This window comes from Aegilops tauschii, chromosome 3, assembly GCF_002575655.3.
Source record: "Aegilops tauschii subsp. strangulata cultivar AL8/78 chromosome 3, Aet v6.0, whole genome shotgun sequence".
Classification (NCBI taxonomy): domain Eukaryota; kingdom Viridiplantae; phylum Streptophyta; class Magnoliopsida; order Poales; family Poaceae; genus Aegilops; species Aegilops tauschii.
Window position 1 is genome coordinate 417349775 of NC_053037.3, and position 24211 is coordinate 417373985.

At 45.9% G+C, this 24211-nt stretch overlaps 1 protein-coding gene across 1 annotated transcript; it reads right to left on the minus strand.

The window, feature by feature from the left end:
• Positions 1-21585: 21585 nt before the first annotated feature.
• LOC109758071 (uncharacterized) lies at positions 21586-23441 on the minus strand. The gene is made up of 2 exons (XM_020316913.4): positions 22597-23441; positions 21586-22150 (listed from the first exon to the last, which is right to left on the minus strand). Exon 1 carries the CDS (start codon positions 23176-23178, stop codon positions 22606-22608), a length of 573 nt encoding a protein of 190 aa, XP_020172502.1. The 5' UTR covers positions 23179-23441; the 3' UTR covers positions 21586-22150; positions 22597-22605.
• Between the last annotated feature and the right edge of the window lie 770 nt (positions 23442-24211).

Genomic DNA, 24211 nt, shown 5'->3' on the forward strand with positions numbered 1-24211 from the left:
CAACGATCATCTGGTCCAATTGAGAGTCGTAGTTGGCGTCGACGGTGGCCATCCACCAGCCGGTCTCCAACACCGTCTGGACGATCCTCGGCGCCATGCCGCAGGCCGGCGTCGTGGACCATCTGGCGCAGCCGCTGGCCGCTCACGTGCATCGCCGCCATGGGTCTAGAGTGAGCTCTTTTGCGCTTAGTGTAGGTGCTTAGGCAAATGCTTAGGTGCGTACGATGTGGTAGATGCATTGGAATGGAGGGGCGCCTTTATATGAGGGCAATGAGGGCAAACTGCGTTGCATTCACATCATGCAGCCTCTTTTCCTGGACCTCCTCCCATTACTTCCCTCATGCATTAATTGAAGGAGGATGCATTGGTCGTTCAACATATCGGGAACCGCTACTCCCTCCCTCGTCTGCATTAAAGCCGTATCGGGAACTGCGCCGCCCGCTGTCAAATCGAATACTCCCTCCGTCTAGGTGAGTATTAAGTCATCTTACGAAAACCAAATAGTAAACACATAGGCGTGGTGCATTAACTCTCACGTTGTTTCTTTTTTTTGACATAAATAGAGGAATCAACCAAGAAGAGATGTGGGGCTTGTATGCTTTTAATGACTTGAGACTATCAAACATGACATGCAGTGGTCAGTTCGTTGCGCAAGAACAAATACAACCCACGTCAGCACACACGCATCTTATATAGCATCACATCCAATGGCTATAGAAGATGAATGAGACCAAACTATATCTCATCTAGATGAGTTCTAGCAAAACTGTATTAATAATACTTAGTACTCCTGCGCCATGTATCATATATTAGTATCGTGTAGTACTTTATTTATTGCCATGTATGACACATAGTACTCAACTCTCTCTCTTTCTTCATTTAATTCTATGACTCCTCATCAAAGCTGCTAAGGCTAGTACCATTACAACCAGCCTTAGCAAATACTAAACATTAAGTTCTCTCGTTTTCCTCTCCACCTTGGTCACCTAGACGGAGGGAGTATACTACGCGGGCTTTTCCTGCGCGGTAGGCGGGGCAGTTCCGCCTAGTCGGTTCAACAGAGACGCGAGAAGACGAGGGAGTAGGCTGCTGCAAACGTAGGGCTATGTGATTTGACAACTAGTTACTGCTGGACAGGTGGGGCCCCATGATTTGACTTGCCATTATCATTTTAACTGCGGCGCTACGACCGGCGTGAGTCTCCTGATTCCTGACCACCTCCATACAGGTGCCTCTCCCAATGCTCCACCATGTAGTAGAGGCTGGCTCTTGCATGAGAGCCCACTTCTCCACTTTTTCCTTGCCTCTCTTTCCTCCACACATGCAAAAATGCCATGTAAAGCGCACTATTGTACTTACTTGCTCCTACAGGTGCTTAAGCTTGCCACATAGGCATAAAGTCTGATGTGGCAAGTTAATCAAGAAGAGAGAGACTAGTTTGGTGACCCAAGGAAGAAACGGTGCTAAGCGCGTGTACCTAGGTGAAAAGACAATTTTGAGTCTATAGCTAATTAAATGAAGCAAACTTAGCAACACCATTTCATTGGAAGAGGTCACTCCTTGGCAAATGCAATAAATACTAGTACTCCCTGTGTCCCATAATATAAGAATGTTTTTGTCACTACACTAGTGTCAAAAGCGTTCTTATATTATGGGACGGAGGGAGTACGAAGAAAGAGATAGAGAGAAGTAAAAAAAATACACTTATAGCCAACCTTATAGCCAAAACGTTGTTGTAGTATGAGTGACTAAGTGATGACTATGTATGACATGCCAACATCAGATAGCCTAACGCATCGTGTTAAATCTCCAAGGGCACGACCGCACGAGCGACGCGACGGTCGTGGTAGGCGCGACCACGATACGGGCTGCTGGCAGCCCTTGGATCTGAGATCAAACGGTCGCATGCTAAGTTGCTGAAAATTTACAGAATAACCCTCCAGGATAGGATATTCACTCATAGGTCTAGAATCACGCCATGCAACCGTTCGATCTCAGATCCAAGGGCTCTCGGAAGCCCATATCATGGGAGAATGGAAAGCCACTACCCTGCTGTTCGCACGCTGGCAGTTCCCTCCTACTCGTCCCCGCACGTCGTTCAATACTACTCCCTCCGTCTAGGTGTGTAAGTCATCTTACGTTGTGCACCGCGACCAAGGCGGAGAGGAAAACGAGAAAACTTAATGTCAATTTGCTAATTAATAGCATTGCATGTAATGAACTAACCACTGCATGTCATGTTTGGTAGTCTCAAGTCATTGAAAGCATGCACGGCCCACATTTCTTATTGGTTGATATGTCACAAAACAAGAAACGAGGAGGGAGTTAATGTACCGTGCCTAAGTGTTTTGGGATTATTTGGTTTTCGTAAGGTGACTTACACACCTAGACTGAGGGAGTACGGCAGTTCGCTCCTAGTCGTCCCGTCCGTTCACATTACGGCAGTTCCACTAATCCTAACCCTCCTCCCAAATCCATGGCATCCCAAATCTCCCCGATCGGCGGTGAGTACAAGGTTAGAACCATCACCGGCGATGAGTTCGATGTCATCTACACCCGTTCTTCCGCGACGGTGAAAGGATGCCTTTCTCGCTTCAGACGCATGTTCGAAGACTAAGATGATGAGTGGGTCGCTGGGCTAGATGTTGAGTACACCACAGTCCTGGGACGAGAGAAGGATCTAAAGGACGAAGAGAGGAAGAAGCCCGCCGTGATCCAGGTTTGCGTGCATGACTTATGCTTGGTCTACCACATATGCCATGCCGACGTTGAGTGCCATGATTTTAAGGACTTCCTCGAGAGCAACCTAGTCAAATTCGTTACTGTAGACTTTGGTAACGACAAAGAAGTCCTGCGTCGGATAGGCCTCATTGTAGGCAACACGTTCGACCTCCAGAAGAAACGGCTGGTGTCCTCTCGTCAGCCTTCAATGCTGACCCTGGCAGGAGCCATGGTTCATCCTTCGTACGGTAAATTGGAGAAACCTCCATACACGTTTCATCGTCATGCATGGCAGCGGAATGTACTAGATATAGACCACATCCACTACGCTGCAATGGATGGCTACCTTTGCTTCAATATCTACAAGGGTTGGATGAAGAGCAACAGCCAAGTGTGCGGTTCAAGCAAAGAAGTATCGGCCAAGAGGAAGAGGGACAAGGACGAAGTCAAGGACGTGGACGAGGACTCCGAGTAAGGTGGCAGTGTTGTTTCTCATGGTGGTTCTAATGCAGTGTCTACCGGAATAGTTGCAAAGTTTAATTTCAGGCGTGCTTAATTTAATTTGAGGGGTGTGTTGTGCTGAGCCCCCAGCAGAACTATGTTATGTTTCTTCTTGTTACTTTAACTCTTCAGTACGTACATACTAGTATTTCTTACATTTCATCTTTTAGTTGGTATAGTACTACCACTCGTTTCTTCACATTTTATACGTACAATATATATGGCCAACATCATATAGCCAGCAGTTTAGTTGTCAAAGAATTTCAGGGTGCTTAGTTTTGTCAAAGAATTCCAGGGTGCTTAGTTTTATTTGAGGGGTGGGTTGTGCACTTGTGCTGGACACCATTATTGTGACAAGCCTTTTTAATAGTACTATATGCATAATTTGGCGACGAGCGCTCTCTATATGTACCACCTTTTTTTTAATTTCAAGTTTTGCTCCATGGCGCAATCCATCGATACTACTACTGTACAAAAGTGGAGTATATACATTTTTTAAAAGGCTAGAGGGCGGGGCAGTCTAGCTCGGTCGGTTTCACGAGAGGCGAGGGCCTTTGTGATTTGACGGCTCATTACTGCTGTCAAATCGAATAGTACTGCGCCGCCCGCTGCACGTCAGACGCCTCCATTAAACCCCCTCCGTTAAACCCGCGTGCAAACTGAGAATCCTACTCCTGCCACACGTCCGTTCATGAGCGGGCCGGAATTAAACGCAACACCGGCCGAGCTCCTCCCGTCCGCCCTCAGTTTAAACGAGGCCAGACGCCGGCCAAGCTCCTACCGTCCGCCCTCTATTTACACGAGGCCAGACAGACAGCGGGCAAGAATCGCACCCCTCCGCCGCTCCCCCATCTCCTCCTTCACCACTTTCTCCACTCTTCCGATGGCTTCTGATGAGCCGTTCTCCGGCATATTACCCGGCTGGGTGGCCCGCCGAGCCCTCCGGATACCGGCGAGGCTGCTCGGTGCTTCACCAACCTCGCTTGGCCCGACGGAGCCAGTTGCCGCCCCAAGCAGGCGCGTGGTTCAGCAACTCGCCGCTCCAGTTCAGCTCGATGAGGAGTGGCGAGTTGCTCCACGCCGGCACGGCGGCTAGCACGCCGGTACGGGCGCCGTCGCTGCCGCGTCGTACCGCGCCACCAGTGTCTGCGGTGGTCACGCCTCCCGTGTCTGTGGGCGCACCTCCCGTGCCTGCGGTAGCGCCATGCAGGCAGAGACAGAAGCCGGGTGCATGGAGAGCGACGAGTCGGTGGCCAGCTTCTCCGTGTCCGCCGCCATCATCGAGGAGAAGTAGAACACGGGAGGCCGCCGGCACTTGGGACCCATGAAGGCCACCGCCGAGGCGACGACCGCGGATTCAGGTGGTTTCTTTGCTGCTTCGTCTCTTCCGAGGACCTTCGTCGACCCCGCAAGTGTCTGACGGACATGAGGAAGACAAAGGGATCCGCGGGCGGCCATTTAGAACTAAAATAAGTCTAGATACATCCATTTCTAGGACAAGTATTTCCGGACGGAGGGAGTATTAACTATACAAGAGGGTCGGATTGGCACCTCTTAGTTCATGTAAATGTAATGAAATCCATCATGTTTATATGAAGATCCGGCTTTTTATACAAAATCCTTCATGCTTATATGAAATCAGTCCGTGTTTGCACGAATTTCATCTGGTTGGTTAGAGTTGTAAAAATGTATGCCGCTGGCGTTTGATGTCGTCCTCCGCTTAAGGAAGCGGGAGGAAATTTGCCGGCTGCCGTTGGAGATGCTCTTTATGCTGGAAATAATAGAGTGACATCCAATCCATTTGAGTTAATTGCCTATATGATTGTCCCTCTATAAAAAGTTAATTGCATGTACAGTGTACACGTGACTTGCAGGGTGGCTACAGCTTCATACAGAAAGTTAAAAAGAAACAAGTCCATCCTTAATCTTGTATTCTAAGTACTCTGTGGGTTCTACTGTCAGTAGAGTAGCGAAAGAAGTATATATTAAATAAGTAGAGTAATATATAATATAAAAATATAAAGTTAAAAGACAGAATTCGAACTCATGTCATCTCGTTGCGAGCATCCGGCGCTAACCAGCCCAGCACATTTTTGTTGTAGGCCATGCTGGAGATATATCTCCATGTCTACTCTTATATATACTCCATTCGTTCCTAAATATTTGTCTTTTTCATATTTCAAATGGACTACCACATACTGATGTGTATGTAGACATATTTTAGAGTGTAGATTCACTCATTTTGCTCCGTATGTCTTTTCAGGAAGGGGTCAGATTTGTCCTTGATTTATTTATGAGGTATCCAGATGGCACTGCACCGCCAAGAAAAGAGGGTAACATCAAAATTATGGACTACATTTTTGAGTATGTTGGTAAGGTCCGGTCATAGTCACTTGTTGAAATCTCTAAAAAGACAAATACTCCCTCCGTCCGGAAATACTTGTCATCAAAATGGATAAAAGGAAATGTATCTAGACGTATTTTAGTTTTAGATACATCTCTTTTTATCCATTTTGATGACAAGTATTTTCGGACGGAGGGAGTAGAAAACAGAGTTGGTGATGATGGTGTGCGTGCCATTCTGCAATATAGGCCGTCGGATTTATATCTAATGGATAGGAAAGAAACTATGGCAATTTTGCAAAAATATACCCACACGTCTCTCCACGTTCGCAAATAAGGTCTTCCCTCGTTCAACCTTTTCTCTCACAAGATAAACTACTCATACAAATGCATCTTGATGTTCCGTGCAACGCACGGGCAGCTAGCTAATATCTTTTAAAATAGTTGCTGCGATAATTGGGTTGAAGTGATATATTTTATGTCTACCCCGAATGATTTCAGATTCACTAGTAGTAACAAAGAAAAGGTTGCCTTATTAATTAACAGAAAACAGGGTGAAAACTATCACATGAGGCCGGTAAAAATAAGGCACACTGGGTTCAGCGTCATCGTCACTACAGCTGTGCGCGCGCGAGAAGTCTACATATCGAGGGGGCTACCGAGCGAGGCACCGAGACACAATGTTTGTGAGAGAAACCAATTGACAGATTATGATCAGATCGAGTTGTCACCCTTCTGCTGTCATTGTTAGGGGGGAGGGAGAGAAAGAAGTATCGAGAGTGTGCGCGGTAGGCACAGAGGCACAACTAGCGAGTGTGTGTGTGTGTGTGTGTGTGTGTTTGAAAGAGGAGTAGATATATTATTATCAAGATCGATGTGCCACCCTACTCCTTCGGTGCCGGGTAGTGTGTGTGTGTGTGTTTGAGAGAGAAGCCAATCGATAGATTAGTATCAAGATCGAGGTGTCACCCTACTCCTTCGGTGTTGGGAAGTGTGGGTGTGTGTGTGGAAGGGGGGCAGTGACACACATATCTCTATTCTTATAAAAAACAGAGTTGGTGATGACGGTGTTCCTGCCATCCTACAATATAGGCCATCCGATTTATATCCGACAGACAGGAAGGAAACTATGGCAATTTTGCAAAAAGATACCCACACCCCTCTCCGCGTTTGCAAATAAGGCATTCCCTCGTTCATCCTTTTCTCCCACAAGATAAACTTCTCATACAAATGCATCTTGATGTTCCGTGCAACGCATGGCATCTTGCTAGTAGGGAGAAGGAGTTTGTGTGACACATATCTAGCTATATTAAGGGATAGGTAGATAGCATATGTGTGAGAGACATTATTATACTTTGAGACATTAGTGGCTGTGGGTGGGCGGAATTAAAGGGGTGGGCGTGTTAGACATAGAGAGCGTGTGTGTTTCTGTGTGAGAGACTTGTAGGACGGGGTAGAAAGACGAATTTAACCCTGACGGAGGGAGAGAAATACACGAAGTGCGCGTGTGTGATTACGATGCCCACAGGGAAATGAGATATGTATGCGTGTGAGAGAGATTGCACAATTCATTCACGTATCACTATCTAGCGATCGTGGACGTGCATCGCTTGAACATAAGTCAATATCTACTTCGTATCATGGCCAAAGGTACAATATCGATTCAACGCTATAAAGATTGGACACTCACATATCATATTTTTTTCTATTTAAATAAACCTTTTCAGTTGTGCATGCCAAAGTTACAGTGATGTTTCTTCAAACAACCAATGTAGCTATCATGTATATGCACCATTGTTACTCTTGCATTCAAATTCATTAGTCTTGGATGCTTTAAGTTTCTATTTTGAAGTAATATATGTAATATTCATATATGAATTCAAGGGTACGCAATTTATGAAATGGAGGCTATGTAATCATATGAGGTAACACTTTTAAGTAGCTGACTACAATATCCATTTCTTTTTGTGCGCCTCTACACTAACACGTCAATGCATTATGTTTAAAGTAAATAACCAATGGCACTAAATTATCTATTTACACGAGAAATACATAGGCTGAGCGTTTGATACCTTTTTTTGTGAACGCGCCACTACACCCATACGATTGGTCGCGCCCCTGTGAACGTCCAAGTTATCGGCGCATCATCCCGAGTTATTGTCTTTTTTCTGGGGTGGACTTCACACCAGTTATTAACTGCTGACGCGTGTCCCGTGTACACAGTCTAGCATGACCTTCCCGCTAGCACGGTCCAAAATTAGTTGAAACTGGATACGAACGATCCCGCGGGCAGCAAAATCTCCCGCCTCCTTCTAAAATTTCCGCCACCTTAGTCTTTAGCATGCGAAATCCCCCTTTTGTCCTTGGTGCACGGAGACCAACAGTTACAATACCGCCCTCATCTACATGATAGGTCAGGGCTGCTTTGGTAACTTCCGGTTCCCCCACTACACGGCACCCCCATTTCCTCTCCCCCTCCCGCAAAAACGACTAACTCCACAGCACCAGAGCATCTTACATCATGCCGTCCGTACTTCATTGCCCTTTCTCCCCTCCCCTCTCGAAACCCTAGACTGCTCATCCATCGGCGTACCATAGCCCATTCACTGCCAGCGGCGTCCACCTCGCCGGATCTGCTTCTGCGGCCGCATCTTCTACCCCTCCCACCTCCCCTAGAAACAAGTAGACTGCTCATCCACCACTGTACCACAGCCCATTCAGTGCCGGCCTTGTCCACGGCGCCGGATCTGCTTCGCCGGTACTCTCGTCAACCGCCGCGCATCTGCAGCGGCTCATTCGTACTCCCCACCGGAGACGCTTCGTCCACACCCCTCGGAGCCGCCCCACCGAGGCCCCCGTCGACGGCCTCTGATCCTCTTCGCCGACACCTTCCTCAATCCTACCGGAGCCGCTTCGCCGACACCTTCCTCAACCCTACCGGAGCCGCTTCGCCGACACCTTCCTCAACCCTACCGGAGCCGCTTCGCCGACACCATCGTCAACCCTACCGGAGTAGCTTCGCCTATACCATTCTCAACCCTACCGGGGCCGCTTTGCCAACTCACAAGTCCACGGCCTCAGATCCGCTTCCTCGCACCCTCATCCAACCTACCGGAGCAGCTTCTGACGCCCCGTCCACGGCCGCAGATCCGCATCGTCGACACCACCCTTAACCCAACCACCGGAGTAGCTTCTGACGCCCCGTCCACGGCCGCAGATCCGCATCGTCGGCACCATCCTTAACCCAACCACCGGAGCAGCTTCTGACGCCCCGTCCACGGCCGCAGATCCGCATCGTCGACACCATCCTTAACCCAACCACCGGAGCAGCTTCTGACGCCCCGTCCATGGCCGCCGATCCGCGTCGTCGACACCATCCTTAACCCAACCACCGGAGCAGCTTCACCTACGCCCTCGTCCACGGCCACAGATCCGCCTCGCCCACACCGTAGTCCACCCTACCGGAGCCGCTCCACAAACACCCTACTCGATGGTTCTAGATCTCCTTACCGGACCCCGACAGCCAGTGCAGCGTCATCACCCTCGACGTTTCTAACCTGATTCCCACCGTCTGGAGCGATGCCAAGCACCCGCCACGGCCTAGGTACTTGTCACCTTTAAACCCGTCCATCATCACCTGCCCGATGTAGTTCAAATATACTAACCGGTCGCTGTTACCTGTTATGCAGCTGGCAAAAACTACAAGGACGATGTTTCTTCTGGATCTAACAGCTTGGCCAACCAAGATCCTGGACTGAGGCATTGCTATGATCTTGTAAGCGCGTCTCTCTCTCTTGTATTGTTCTGTGCCTGCCAGCGTGCTTTGCTAGGATTTTTGACCAGTAATCCCTTTGTGCAGACAATGATTTCTACTACTGGCTGCTAAATTAGATATGTAGATGTCATACATGATACTACCTCGTACCTCCGTTCCTAAATATAAGTCTTTCTAGAGATTCGACTATAGGCTACATACGGAGCAAAATGAGTGAATCTACACTCGAAAATGCATCTATATACATCTGTATGTGGTCCATATTGGAATCTCTACAAAGACATATATTTAGGAACAGGGGCAGTACATTACACAAAATCATAGGTGGTATGTAGGAATTCCAGTGCACTATATTAGGCTCCCTTAGAGTGCCTGCTAGTCCAGCATACAGAGTCATGGCTAGTTTATGGTACGCACACAATCGTTAATTGGTGGTTTAAATATGCGCAAGGGATATGCAATGTAGTATCATGTAGAGATGTCTGAATTAGCCGTGTCAACTTGCAGATAGGGTTACACAATGAAAAAGTACAAGATGTATGTGGCAATTTCATGGAACATCGCAAAAAAAGGAGAGGCAGCAGTGAGCCTATACAGTGTGCTATGGTACGTCACTCCTCCATTGCAATCATTGTGACATGTTATTTGTATGCCAGTTCTATTAGCCAAGTTTCTTAGGGACAGTTATTACGAGTTATCCTAAGAAAATAAGCACATGTGAATATAAGCTCCATGTAATAAGCCAACCAGTTCTTTTCATTGCGTTTTCAGCTTATCTTTGGTATGATCAGTGGAAAGTCTAGATTGCATTATATTTTTTTCATTTTGCTGCCCATATGGAAATTAATTTGACTTGCAAAATTCACAAATTGAACCCAGTGCAGTAATTAATATGATAGGAAAACAGACCATCACTATTTGCTCAAAATGCAAATACAAAGATACCATCTACTTGGCACAATCTACTTTGGTCAATGTTTTCCATAGAGATCCCATTGCCTAATTTAAACGAAGAACGCATGACCCACATTTAAATGAAGAACAATTATTTATTGAAATTCGATGGTCCAAGTGGCTGGTTATTATCGTATAGCAGCACCACCTGAAAGCATCATATAGCAGCAGCAGCAGCCCATAGCAACTCATCATACAGCAGCAGCAGTCTGCAATTCATCATATACCAGCAGCAGCTCATAGCAATTCATCATATAGCAGCAGCAGGAGCAGCTCATAGCAATTCATCATATAGCAGCCGCAGGAGCAGCTTGTAGCAACTCATCATATAGCAGCAGCAGCTCATAGCAATTCATCATATAGCAGCAGCAGCTCATAGCAACTCATCATACAGCAGCAACAGCTCATAGCAATTCATCATATAGCAGCAGCAGGAGCAGCTCGTAGCAATGCATCATATAGCAGCAGCAGAAGCAGCTCATAGCAATTCATCGTATAGTGGATCAGAATGAAAATTTGGCAAAAAATCAAAGGAGATCCTCACCTTGTTGGATTAGCTCATCCTTCAACAGCACCTCAAGGCCATGGCCTGGGAGGAGGGGAGGGGGAATAAGGTGCCTTCCGCCGCAGTGTGGCATCAGCCGTAGTTGTGCAACGCCCGCCGGAGTAGTGCGTTGGACGAACCACAGTGGAGCAGCTGCTGGAGACCATGAGAATGAGGGGCGGCGCCAGAGGGAGGAGCAGCCAGGGAGATTTGCCCCTATCCGCCGGCCATGTAGCCTAGCTGGACATAGCATCGTCGAGGACCAGGCCAGATGGGACCAGTGGCGACGGCTCGCTGGAGGAACCCTAGTGCTGCAGGCAGGGGATCGAGGTAGAGGGAAAGGGGAGAGGAGATGTAAGCGGGCAGGGCAATGAATGCTTGCGTGTTTGTTTTTACTTGAGGGTCAGGTGTGACACGGGCGTCAGCAGTTGCATTTTGAGTGTAATATAGGCAGACAACAGAGTCATTTCACTATTCCCCTTCCCTTCAATTTTTAGTGAGGTTCTACCCGAAACACCCCCCTCCAAAGCGAAATTAGTTAAGCCCAAGCCCATAACTCAAAAATGACTTCTTTACATCTTTTATGGCTTATTTTGACAATATGCCCTGAAAAGGCGGAATCGAACTGGCCCTTAACCTGCAATTCAATTGTGCGTGCAATGATGAATCACTCCTGCCTGCTATCTGTACATTTAGGCATCATCATACATGGCATAACCTAATACATGTGCATTCCATTGTAGAATCTGGAATATGCAATGTTTATGTTAGTTCATACGTTGCACATGATGTTTAAATGCCCCTTAAATCTGGTCAGTCAAGTGATGGTCTTTAAGCCTCCTTCTTTGCTTCTTTTCTTGATATGTAAGATTTGCTCACACATCTGTTCAATTGCTTGTTTGCATCAGCCAGCCATACTAGGATTGTTTGCTTTGATTACTTGTTGTTCTTGACCTAACACTCTAACAGAGCTTGTCAACGATTTAAACACTAAGGGCTGCTGTAGTGGGGCCTTGTCTAACTCATAGGTGACATAAAGGTTTGGCTGTACACTACAGTAGGCTCTCCAAGAGTACCTGGAGATCCAGTTCGAAGGTATGCCTAGTTTTTACATAGTGCAGACATAGTAAATGCTCATTTCATTGTGTGCAAGTGCAAGAGATGCGGCATGTTTCATTATGTGGTGTTGTTTTGTTATAATCTCATCCTTTTATGTTCACAGACTGGAAAGTATGCATATTTATCTTCCAAGGAGATGAGTAACTAGTTTGTGTCACCTTGCAGAGGGGGTGCAATGAAGATAAGATTGAGGATTTCCAAGTACAAGATGTTAGGAAGGAGCCTTGCAAGAGAAGTAGGAGCTGCGCTGAGCCTCTTCAACCTGCTAAGGTAAGTCACTGTATGCAACTCAACAGTTCAATTCCTTGTTTGTTTCAGGCATAGTTAATTTTCTCTTTTCAATTGCTTATTTGTCCTCAGTTAATGAGATGCCCAAATAATCATGCCTGATGTTCGGTACTTGTATCACTATTAGTTGACATAATTAAAGGCCTTATCATTTAATTACTCTGCCGAAGTGTGCCTGAAGCTTTGAAGTCTATTAACCAACTATTATTGCATGAGGCACACAATCTAGTTTATACTACGCTAATGATTGCATAGTTTTGCCTGCTGTAGTATGTTTGTATGAAACCCTCTGATGTTCATTATGCTCCCTAAGACTTTAATTGAGGCACAGAATGGCCAGCTGCTTGCTTACTTATACGCAACGTGATGTCTAAATTTGTAACTTGTTTGTGCTTTCGATTGGGCCCCAACATCATGCTCCTCTGGTGAGCTAAGAGGGATTTCTGTATGTAGGCTGCATAGACTATCTTTTTTATAATTTTTAAAATATCACCTGCTTATGCTTCATGATGTGTAACATTTTTTTTAAAGTGACATGTAACATTATTGTTAGTCCTGTTTTGCCATGTAGTACAAAATAGTGTCTTGTTCGCTTCACTGTTGTAACTATATTTTTGCCCTAGTCATGTGTACTTACAGAAACATTTCAGGATGAAGTGACATCAACACAAAGATCTGCGAGCAGTGCGGCATGGCCGTTACCGAATGATTATGGATTGGAATTGGAATGTGCTGATGTTCTCGAGCATCAACTAGAGGTGGCAAGACAACATGTACATGATTGTCAACGTATAATCAACAAGTTGAGACTGGACATGCAGGTATTAGATGCAGGAGTCAAAAAAATGAAACAAGACATTGAGGTAACCATGAAGGAATTGGAGATTTTGCAGACTGAAATTTGTGCTATCTGAGTCCGGCCAATCCTATTTTCTGAAGAGATTATAGTTCAAATGGAGTTAAGTTGATGCGCGTCCATGATGTATGAGCTGTATTTGCCCAGTGTATGTACTTTGCTATTTGTGTATGCTTTATTATCACCTGTGCCGAACCATAATGCCCAGTGGGTATAATCGGCTGTAATTTCTTTATTGTATAGTGTAGGATTATTCTACCTTTCTATGCCTTGATCTCTTTGTTGTGTAGTGTATGCTTTTTAGAGGTGATAGTATTAAGTAGGATAATTCTTTGAATATGCTATATCGTCCAAACGAGGGCCAACTCGCCCGACCATGGCCCTTCACGGGCCGTCGGATCCATGGGCCTTCTACGTCTCGTAGGATCCATGGGCCTTCTACGTCTCGTAGGATCCATGGGCCGCCGACTCATTTATGGGTCTTGTACGGGCCTTTAATGGGCCGTAGACAGGCCTTTAATGGAAATCGTACGTTTTATGGGCTGACCATAACGGGCCGTTAATAGGCCGTATTTGGTGATGCTATGAAAATGGCCCAACAGACTAACGGTCCACAAACGGGCCGACTGTAACGACGGGCTGAATTTGGCCCACAAGCAGAAAATGACAGTAACGGGCCGTAAGTAACCGAATACTGCAAATGAGCCAAAGAATAAATGGGCCCTCAGAAGGCCGAAAGTTAACTCGGGCTGGAAACAGCCCAACGGAATAACGGGCTATTAATGGCTATAAAGTGATACACTGTTCATTACGGGCCAGTTTCACCACGGGCCGTTAATGGGTGTAAAGTAATACACTGTTCATTACGGGCCAGTTTCAGCACGGGCCGCTAATGGGCCAAGAGTTACAAAGGGCCTCATATGGGCCGAAAGACGTCATGGGCTATACATGGGCCAGAAGTGAAAACGGGTTGGAATCATATTGGATGGCCCAGATGACGCTACTGGGCCTAATTCGGATAGGGCGTAACGGGCCTTGGGTTAGCGGGTTGTAAATGGGCTATATGCGAACAGGCCATTAACAGGCTTTCCATGGGCCGGCCTGCCAGTTTTTGACCAAGTCAAACGGGCCGGCCTTTTCATAGGAATGGGCCACTGTTCGGCCGTGCCACGTGTCGACGTATCATAGGCGCCTTCTGTCCAGTGAGTGGATGACATCTGTCCCAACGATGAGCCGACACGTGTTTCCTCTAGCCAATGATGATTTTACACGTGGAAAATCCCCATTGGTCGGGGCTGTTAACGGGTTATCGGATCCAAAACCCGACCCGATAGCTTAACGACGTTCCGTTACGGTGGATGCCACGTGTCGGTGACCCTTGACGAAAGCACTTCTGTGACGCGCGATTTATCGTCATGGAAGTGGACACTTCCGTGATGATAATTTTGGTAATGTCATGGAACACTTCTACGACAGCACAGGTATGACTATCTTGATTCTGTCATAAATTTGTCATGGATGTACATGCATGACAAAAAACGCGACCTACTGTGACAAACACGTATCATCACGGAAGTGTATTTTTTTATAGTGTTGATTCTTAACTGAGGGAAATACTTATATCTACTGCACTGCATCATTCTCTCCACTTCGAGGAAATCCTAACGCAGCTCACAAGTAGCACCCCCTAGATGGGAGGAGAGTTTCCCCTCTGGTCCATGGCTGCCATAGCTCCCAAAGGTCTGTAGCCCCTCCAAGATTGGATCTCTCTCTCTCTATGTGTGTATGTGTGTGCGCTGAAAACCATTTCTTATATTCCCCAAGATCCATAACTCCGATCGGGCTGAAATTTTAACACGATTTTTCTCTCGATATAAGCTTCCTTGCGACCGAAGGACTCCGACCGACTTACGACATGGCCACAAGGCAACCGCGCGCGGCCTGGGGGGGTGGCCGCGTCCTGATGCCTTGTGAAGGTTGTGGGCCTCCATTTGCGTTGATTCCACCTCCCGAAAATCACATATATTCTAAAATAAATCTTCGTAAAATTTTACGTGTTTGGACTTCGCTTGATATGGACTTTCTGCGAAAAAACATACAAAAAATAGAAACTGGCATTGGGCACTGGAACAATATGTTAGTCCCAAAATTAATATAAAATATTGTCAAAAGTATATGAAAGTTGTAGAATACTGGCATAAAACAATAAAAAATTATAGATACGACGGAGACGTATCACGAACCTCTGACCGGGCTTCAGCGGTAGTCTTATATAGAGTATGTTGTTCCCCGGGCTTATCACATAGCTACGTTACATGTGCTTTAATACGTAATAATGCGTGCCCACAAGTGGTAACAGATGCTTTTAATTGTCTATGATAAACGACTAGTAACGCTAGGCTTCTATGATTAGTGAATGTCTCCTCCGTTGATGCTCCTGACTTCTGGCCTCCTCGGTAAACCGAGTGAAGGCGGTTCGAGTGAGGGTATGCCCTTTGCAGTGTGAATCGCATGACCTGTGATTGAGTAAGGGAATTCTCTTTGCGGTGCCCACACCAACTAACAAATCATCTTATTACGAGCATTGTCTTTGGCCATAACGAATATGGGCTTAAGTCTCATTGGGCCTTAGCTGGACTTTATATCGTTGTGGGCATATCTGGTGGGAGATAACATCGTCAGTATCGGGGCTTAAGAAAAACATAGGAGCAGAGTGACCAAAGTGGGTTCTTTTGAGGACTTTGGCTTGAAATCTTTTTGTTTGAAGTTCATACTAAAATACCTTTGTTTGTGCCCCTCTTTTCTATTTAAGTGAACGTTATCATGGCTAGCTGTATTAAGTATAAAATAGTTACATTTTCCATGAGGCATTGCATAACAAAATCAAGGGGCTCATCGACCCAGGTACATGAACTCATAGAATAAAACACTTCTTAGCGAGCTCATGTGACACAACGTTCGCGTCCCCCGGGCAATGATAAAAATGTAGTTCAACATTTACTTGACGAGGCTGTATGTGTTTAGCTGGCTTATATGGACTACAAATGCATAAATTTGGGCTCAAACGTAACATCTGCTACATAGGTACAATCTACATCTACTAAAGTATGGTACAATGAATAGGGGAATGATATGTATCGCCTAGAGCCATCCATTAGATTTTTTTTTTGAGAAGAAGAGCTATCCATTAGCAATCGCTCATAGCCATCCTGGTAAATGGGCCAGCTGCAGAGCATAATAACGAGGTCTCGCTCAGATCTCACGAACGGATTTGTTTTCCCCAAAAAACATATGGGTTTCCTCGTGTATCTCACATACGTTTTCTTTTTGTTTTTTGAGATTTTTTTCCTTGTTTGAGAATTTTAAAATCTTCACTAATTCGAAAAATGGTTCATTAATTTGAAAAATATTCCTGGGTTATAAAACAAAATTTCATGGACTTAAAAAATGTCTGCGACTTTGAGCAAATATTCATGAATTTGGAAAAAATATCCATAATTTTAAAATATTCAAAAAGTTTAAAGACATTCATAAATTTGAAACAATTCAAGAATTTGAAAAAATGTTCATGATATGAAAAAAAACCACAAATTCAAAAAATGTTCCCTAATTTTAAAATAGTCAAAAAATTCACAAATTTCACACTCATGGGCCACTGCCCATTATCCATGCTCCGTTGCTCCTTCGTTCAGCCGGTCGCTTCGCTTTTTTTCGGTCACCTTTTTCTTTACAGGTTCAATAGTAGTTTATTCCGTAATAATAGAGTTACAATCGAGAGACAAGAGCTCCTCAATACATAGAGGGGGGCACTTCCAAGCCACACAACTGTGGCTCGCTCTGAACGACTATACCGTGCCAGACAATATGCAACTCTATTTTGAGTTCTATGTAGGGATATGTAGCTTCTGTGGAATAAACTCTCTACCGACCATTAAAGACTTAATCTCAGCAACTAAATGACCATAAACCGAACGAACCAAACTTGACACGGAGAGACAGGAAAGAGCAGTCGAAGAGTCAGACTGCGCCAGAATAGGTAACTCGGTATGCTGGCGGGCGAGCGCCATACCGATCATTAACGCATGTATCTCCACCTCAAGAGCCTCATTGCAGTTAAACAAGAACCGATAAGCAGCAAAAGTAACTGATCCATCATGTCTCCGGAGTATCACCTTCTACTCGTAATGTTGTACTGTCTCAGAAAAACAAGTTCCCTTTTTTAAAATAAAAAATCGACTGGTTTAACACTACTCCAGGAAAATGATTTTTTGGGTTTTCAGATTAAAAAAGTTGACTGGTATAAAAAAATCGTGAATTAGAAAATATGTCCGTGAATCTGGAAATGGTTCATGATTCTGAAAAAAGAATACATGGATTTGAAAAAAAGTTTACAAATTAGAAAAAGATTTTTTGAATCTGAAAAAGTTCAGAAAATCAAAAAAAAAATTACCAATTTAAAAATATTCACGCATTTAAAAAATGTTAATAGATTTGGAAAATAGTTTACAAATGTGAAAAATTATAATTTTTCAAAATATTCATGGATTTGAAAAAAATCAGAAATTTAAAAAATGTTAATAGATTTGGAAAATATTTTACAAATGTGAAAAATTATAATTTTTCAAAATATTCATGGATTTGAAAAAAAATCAGAAATTTAAAAAATGGAAAAGTAAGGCAAAATAAAAATAAAAATTATGTCAAAAAACACAGAAACGAGAACAAAACCTACCAGAACTTCCCAAAACTGGTCTGGAAGCTCCAGAAGCTCGGGACGAGCTTCCTCGGGACGAGCTTCGGCCGAAACATTAGATGTGCCGTCCTATTACAAAGGGTGTGCATAAGAATTGCCCCCTATCTGGCGTTAAGCACCAAATAGGATTTGGCCTTCCTGACTAGTGATGACTGATGAGCTATTGCTAAAAAAGGACTAGTGAGTGATAATCTATCGGAATGGGCGTAAACGGACCGGCCCACCTACGTACAACTAGTGACCTATAATATAAAAAGAAATTGCCCCGAAGTCACCGCTGGTTTTTTATTCGTGAAAATTTATATACTAGTGCAAAAGAAAGTCAAGTTTATTCTGAAAAAACTTCTAAACTTTTTTTTGACTTTTTTGCAAAAAAAATTCTCAATATAAAGCAAAGGGTATTTCTCCTCGCTTGAAGCCATTTGCAACAGTTGACATTGCCTTCAAAGATGTTCTGGTTCGAATTTCCTTTTATGGTTTTCAACACGCTCAAAAATACATCGTTAGCGTTGTTTACACGTCCCTCGCAAAAAAAAGCGTTGTTTACACGCCCTGCGTCACTTCACCATGCATATTGAGTTATTGACCGGTAAGCAGGGAGAATCTTATGAGTTTCATATGCAAATGATAAAACGCCTCCATACTACTCTTCCCCATAACAACTGACGAAAACAACTTGTGTAGATATATTATTGATTAGCGCCTAGAAATGTTGTAGAAGAATCAACATTTTAAGCAGGTTGGATCACTGACCATTCATCACCATCCAAGAGCTAACTGACGAAAAAGACTAGGGAGGAGCGGTCTTTCAACACAGACTTAAGAGCCAGCTGACAAAAAGGCACATCGTGAAACAGTACACTCTTTTGGCTAAACATGGAGGAATTCAGACGTACTCTAGAGATAGATATAAATCGAAATAATTCTCTGTTGTTAGGAGAACGCCCATCATCACTTGTTTTATATCTGATGCAGAGGCCGGGGAATCCCCCTTTTCAAAAAAAAAATCACTTTTTATATCCAGACCTTGACTCTTCTTACGTTTCTACGACAATATGGATGATATGCAAAAGACTGGGTAAAAGTTACAGCGTAGCCAACTCTGCGGAAGCTCGACTGTTTTTTTTTTGAGGCGCTGGAACCTAGAACAATTGTTCTACGGTATATATTAATAAATTAAAGTAATGTACAAGATCTACAAAAAGTAAAAAAAAATGCAAAATCATCCAATGCCAGCTCTAGGTATCATACTGATGTTTACAAGTGGTGTTCAGTCCAGGTGGCTAGTATTTGTTCTTTCGCTGGTTTTGCCCTTATTCTATCCCTTTCAATCCCTTCTCTTAAGTAGTGCATCCAGGCCTGGGTGGAAGGAGTCCGAGCCCTGAAGATTTTATCGTTTCTTAATGACCAGATGCTTCAACATCCTGCAATAACAATGTCCATGGCAATCTGTTGTGGAAGTTTTGCTACTGTGAGACTGATTTCATCATATTGGGAGTTGCCTCGTTGTTTGCTCGGAATGATTTCATGCCAGCATTCTGTGGCAAAGTTGCAATTTCAAAATAGGTGCAGCACAGTTTCTTCAATTCTTTCATTGCATAATGCACATGTGTAGTCTAGAAGATGCATAGAATTTCTGTGAAGAAGGTTTCTAGTGTTCACTCTATCATGAACCAAGAGCCATAGGAAATTCTTTCCTTTTTTTGCGGGGAAGCCATATGAAATTCTTATGTCTGATTAGCAACTGGTTTACTGCACAGGATTAAAGAAGTCAGGAAAAGGTTAGGCGCACGACGAGGAGGATTACGCACGCAGATTAGCAGCAGTGTCATGTCATATAACCGAAGTTAGTAGCTAATAGGCTCGTAGAGTTGCTCTTTTGAGATCGGTTTGGTGGACACTTTTACCACCTGGAAGCAGTTGAGCCCCTCCAGCTTTTGGCCAAAAGGCCATCCGGGCACATGACCTCCAATTTGAGCGAGAATTGGCACCAAAAGGCGACCACAATGGAGAGAGAGAGAATGAGAGAAGGATTGGACTTGCGTGTGAGCCTGTGCTTAATGGAAGATCACCATGATGCTGCCTGTGGTCCATGGCTTGGCGTACATAAACAAGGGTTTTGGCCCACACAAAGCCTAGATCAACAGTAGTACCGCTATACTCTTTTTTGCCCACACGGCCCGCATACACACACTCAAAACGCCACCATTCTCCGCTCCCACCTATAGCAACGCCCGATCACACGCACACGCCTATACTCGCACATGCACACTGGCGAGCTTTTAAAGTTGGCAAGAGCGCTAAATCCTCTTTGATCAGCCTCAAGATCTCTAGCAAGCTACGTAGCTAGCTAGGAGGCCAACCAACTAGGTCGACACCTCCACGTTCCGGTACAAGTCGTGGGCACGAGCTGGGGATGGGAGGATATAGTGGTGGTGTAGTACAACCAAAAGGCAAGGCGCCTACTGTTTGCGTTAAACATCTCATCAACTGGTGGCACCCCTTCAAAGGAGCTCAGGGACAACATGCACGATTTATATTGTTCATGAGCTTTGGCATATGCTTAAAGGTCTCTTTCACCTACAATAACATCAACCTCTACCACGCCACGCCAGCCACTTGACATTACAAATCCGGACGCCACGAACTCCACAAAAAGCTTGGGTACACACACATGGAGCCAGCTAAGTTAACCGAGGTCGTTAATTATGAAATCGCATGTGTTGCCCATCATGCATCCATGCATGGTAGTACTACTGCATTCCATGTAGTGTGATGCAAGTAAGGCGGTAATCCAACTGGTTTACCTCCCAGTCCCAGAGTTATTCGGTGGATATTAACAAGAAGAAATCATTTTTGTGGACTTCCCTTTGTTGCAGGCTAAAAGCAAGCTTCAGAAATGAGCGGCGTTTATTATAATTGCACGATCATTCTGCGAATTCTGAAGCAATGATTCTGCGAGATTTATGCATATATGACCATATAGAATGGCATGGGGCTGGGGTCTAGCTAGCGGCGCGCGCGCCGGTTGACGGCGTGGTACGGCTGAATTTTGGGAGGGGCTAAACAAGTGCTCATTATGCGCCCCGTTAAGGCTACAGTCTAGCTTTGAAATCTGCTAGGAAAATCCCGAGAAGCATTCTCATGGGGAAGGCCCATTAAACAATCGGGAGTGCGTGGGAGATGGTTGAAAGATAATCTTGCGCGTAGTGGACATCTATCCCAGCAACATAAATAAAACAGACGGGCTCGGCTTAGGTTGAGCCCAGCTGCAGCAGGACGACTGGTACTAGTGGAGTGTGTCTTTAATTTATTTGCCCATGTGTGTGTGTATCAAATCAAATACTCCAGCAGTGCGGCTACTACTGTATTGGACAGTGATGATTCAGCATCATATATACTCCTTAATTTACCTTGTAGTATTAATTAACTAATCCATGAAACATATCAGACTACTACTAGTACGTGATGAGCAAATTAAAGGAGAAGATTCTATCATATATAACGGACATGTGTTGATTGTAGATTGTTTGCTCCTCGTATATAGCGGCGTACTACCAAAGATATGATGCGTTCAACTGTCCACGTGTGCGCCGCTGATTCGTGGGAGGAACAAATAAGACATCCTTAGATAAGGGAGGGAGGGAGGGAGGGAGTGAGTGGCCTAGGCCTTGCTCCCGTTCGATGGAAGAAGAGAAAGGAGGAGAAGGAACACATTGTACGAGCCCATCTTTACGTCAAATCCATAACGCCAAAGCACTAGTAGCCAACATATCTACTAGCAGCGAACCATAACCGATACCCATACAGAGAACAGAGAAATCATTAAAGGAAAAGCAAGGCCCTCCTAACGCATCATAAGCTCCATTAGATTGGAGGCTCGGGTTTATCCTCACCACCCTAATCTCCCTCCTTGGTCTTTGTCGCTTTAGTTTTTAGCAGTAGTTGCAACGGTGGTTGGGTGGCGAGTATGCGTCCGCCCATGGCACCACACCACGGCTTAAAGCTCTCTCCCTCTCTCTCTCTGCTAGTGGAGGGGGGATGGGGCCTTGCTGGCAATCATTGGTCTACTCATTGATTACTTGCGCTCAGAACTTTCGTGCACTCATCATGATCAGAACAAGATGCATGCTCTGCAAGCTCGCCGCTCTGCTCACTACTTTCTCCTTTCTCTCGCTTCCATCTCCGAGGACAAAAGGGCGAGTGAAATATGGAATGTAGGCCGCTGCACGGAATTCTAAGATTCTCTTTACAATTCCGCACCAATATCAGTGGCCCACTTGGAGGAGTACTTTTCTAGAAAAATAGAAGGAAAAATCAATGGAGTTCTTACTTGTAGCAAGTGCGAGCATAGCATGTGTACAGGAGAAAAGGTAGGGGGTGATCCATCCATCCGTTGGTGCGATTTGCACGTCTTTCCTGGAGGTGTTTGAACAAAATCGGAACGTAGATTGCGCTGCTTAATTAGTCCCACAGCTACTGTAATTAGGAAATCGTAAAGAGAAATATGCATCTAGCAAAAATTGTATCTTTTTCTTCACAAAGGCATCATTCACCCTGTAAAGGGAGCAGCGGGGAGGGTGATGCTCGCTCTAAAGGAGGCGGGCCGGGGAAAGATGGGCAAAAAATAAAAGAGGCCGAAGCGCAAGCAGAGGGAATTAACAGAAACTAGAGAATCCAAAGGAAAAAAAATGAAAAGAAGAAGAAGGAGAAGAAGAAGGAAAAAAGTGTGAAACAAACACCTTGTCTGATTACAAGTCATCCTCGGTGATGCTCTCCAGGTGCGGCCGCCACACGGCCACGCGCCCGCGCCGCCGGTCCCTGGCCGTCGACGCCTTCTCCTTCATGATCTCCGACAGGTACCTCTCGTTCGCCAGTAGCCGCTCCTTCTCGCCCTCCGCGCTCTGCAGGGACGCCGCTGCCGCGTTGTTGCCGCCGCCGGCCTCCCCGGACTCCTTCCTCCTCCTCCGCCTCCTCGCCGCTGGCGCGGCCGCAGTTGGAGCGGGCGCGGGCGCCTTGGGCTTGGCGGCGGGCTTGTCCGGCGCCGGGGCCATGACCGGCATGAGGAAGTAGATCTTGCCCTTCTGCAGCTCGGCATTGGGCGGCAGGATGACGGGCTTCTGCACGACGATGCCGCCGCCGCCGTCGGCGGGGCAGGTGGAGGGCGGCTTCCGGATGACGTGCTTGGGGTAGGCCTTCATGATCTCGCCGGCGAGCACGGGCTCGCTGATCTCCTCCACCCGGCCGTTGGAGTGCACGATGCGCACCACGTCCAGGGCGCCGCACGGCAGGATGCACGCGATGCAGCACCGGATGGTCTCCATGACTCCCACTCACTCAACTGAACCGATCGACGACCGGTCGGTCAACCTCTACCTCTCTCCCGGACCGACCCTTGCTCTTCCGCTATCTCTATCTCCCTCGCTGCCGCCCCCGTCGGCCGCTGCGCCGAGCTGGCGAGAGCTGCTAGCTCATAAGGCGGCCAGCTACGGTGGGAGGAGCTGGGTGATGTGCACGCTACACCGACGAGCGAGGGCGCTGGGGGAGAACCTCACCTGGTCTCGGGTCCTTTTGGTGCGGGTATGTTCGAGCTTTTTATATAGGGGTACCTTGGCAGGATCCTGGCCGGGCTCTGCTGTAGGGATACTATATAGAGACTCCGTATTGTACAATGGTGTATGGGGCAACTGGTTCTGTTCTTTCTGCTGTGTCTGCGCGGCCTAGCTCCTGATCACTCGGGTACTATACTCACCAGTCAACAGTGCTACTGCCGCTCCTGAGTCCTGACGGCCACACCACTACGACTCACTTGCTGGCTTAATTTGTAGAGTGAATTTACAGGGGGGGGGGGATCGATGTGCAGAAAGAAGAATTAGTATTGAGCGTGTCTCTACTCATTTTACCTTTTTCGTTTCTCTTATCGTTTTGGCTTTTGAGAGGGGCCCCCCTTGCCTAAATCATTGCCACTCCTCAATCGTGTACTTTGGTTAAGGCTAGGGGGCTGGCTGGTTCTCATCTCATGGGCTCATCATGCCATGCGAGAGTGGAAGGCGCTCTGTAAAAATTCAGCTTCGTCCATCCAATCGGGGTGCGCGCGTGTAGCACCGTACTACGGTGATTTCAATCTGCAAAGAAGGCACGTAGTACGTGCGGTGATTTGAGGGCTGGGCATGCATGGACCGCATGCCGCACGCTAGCTGCCGCCGTCACTGTTGGCATGATTGAAGGCCGCTTGATATGTTTCTCGTTTAGAGACCCGTAGCGGACAAATATGCATTCAATTAGGGGACAAATACCATCGGAGAAGGAACTGTGTCTCGCGCCCATGCCAATACGCATCTCAGGGAATTCAATTGA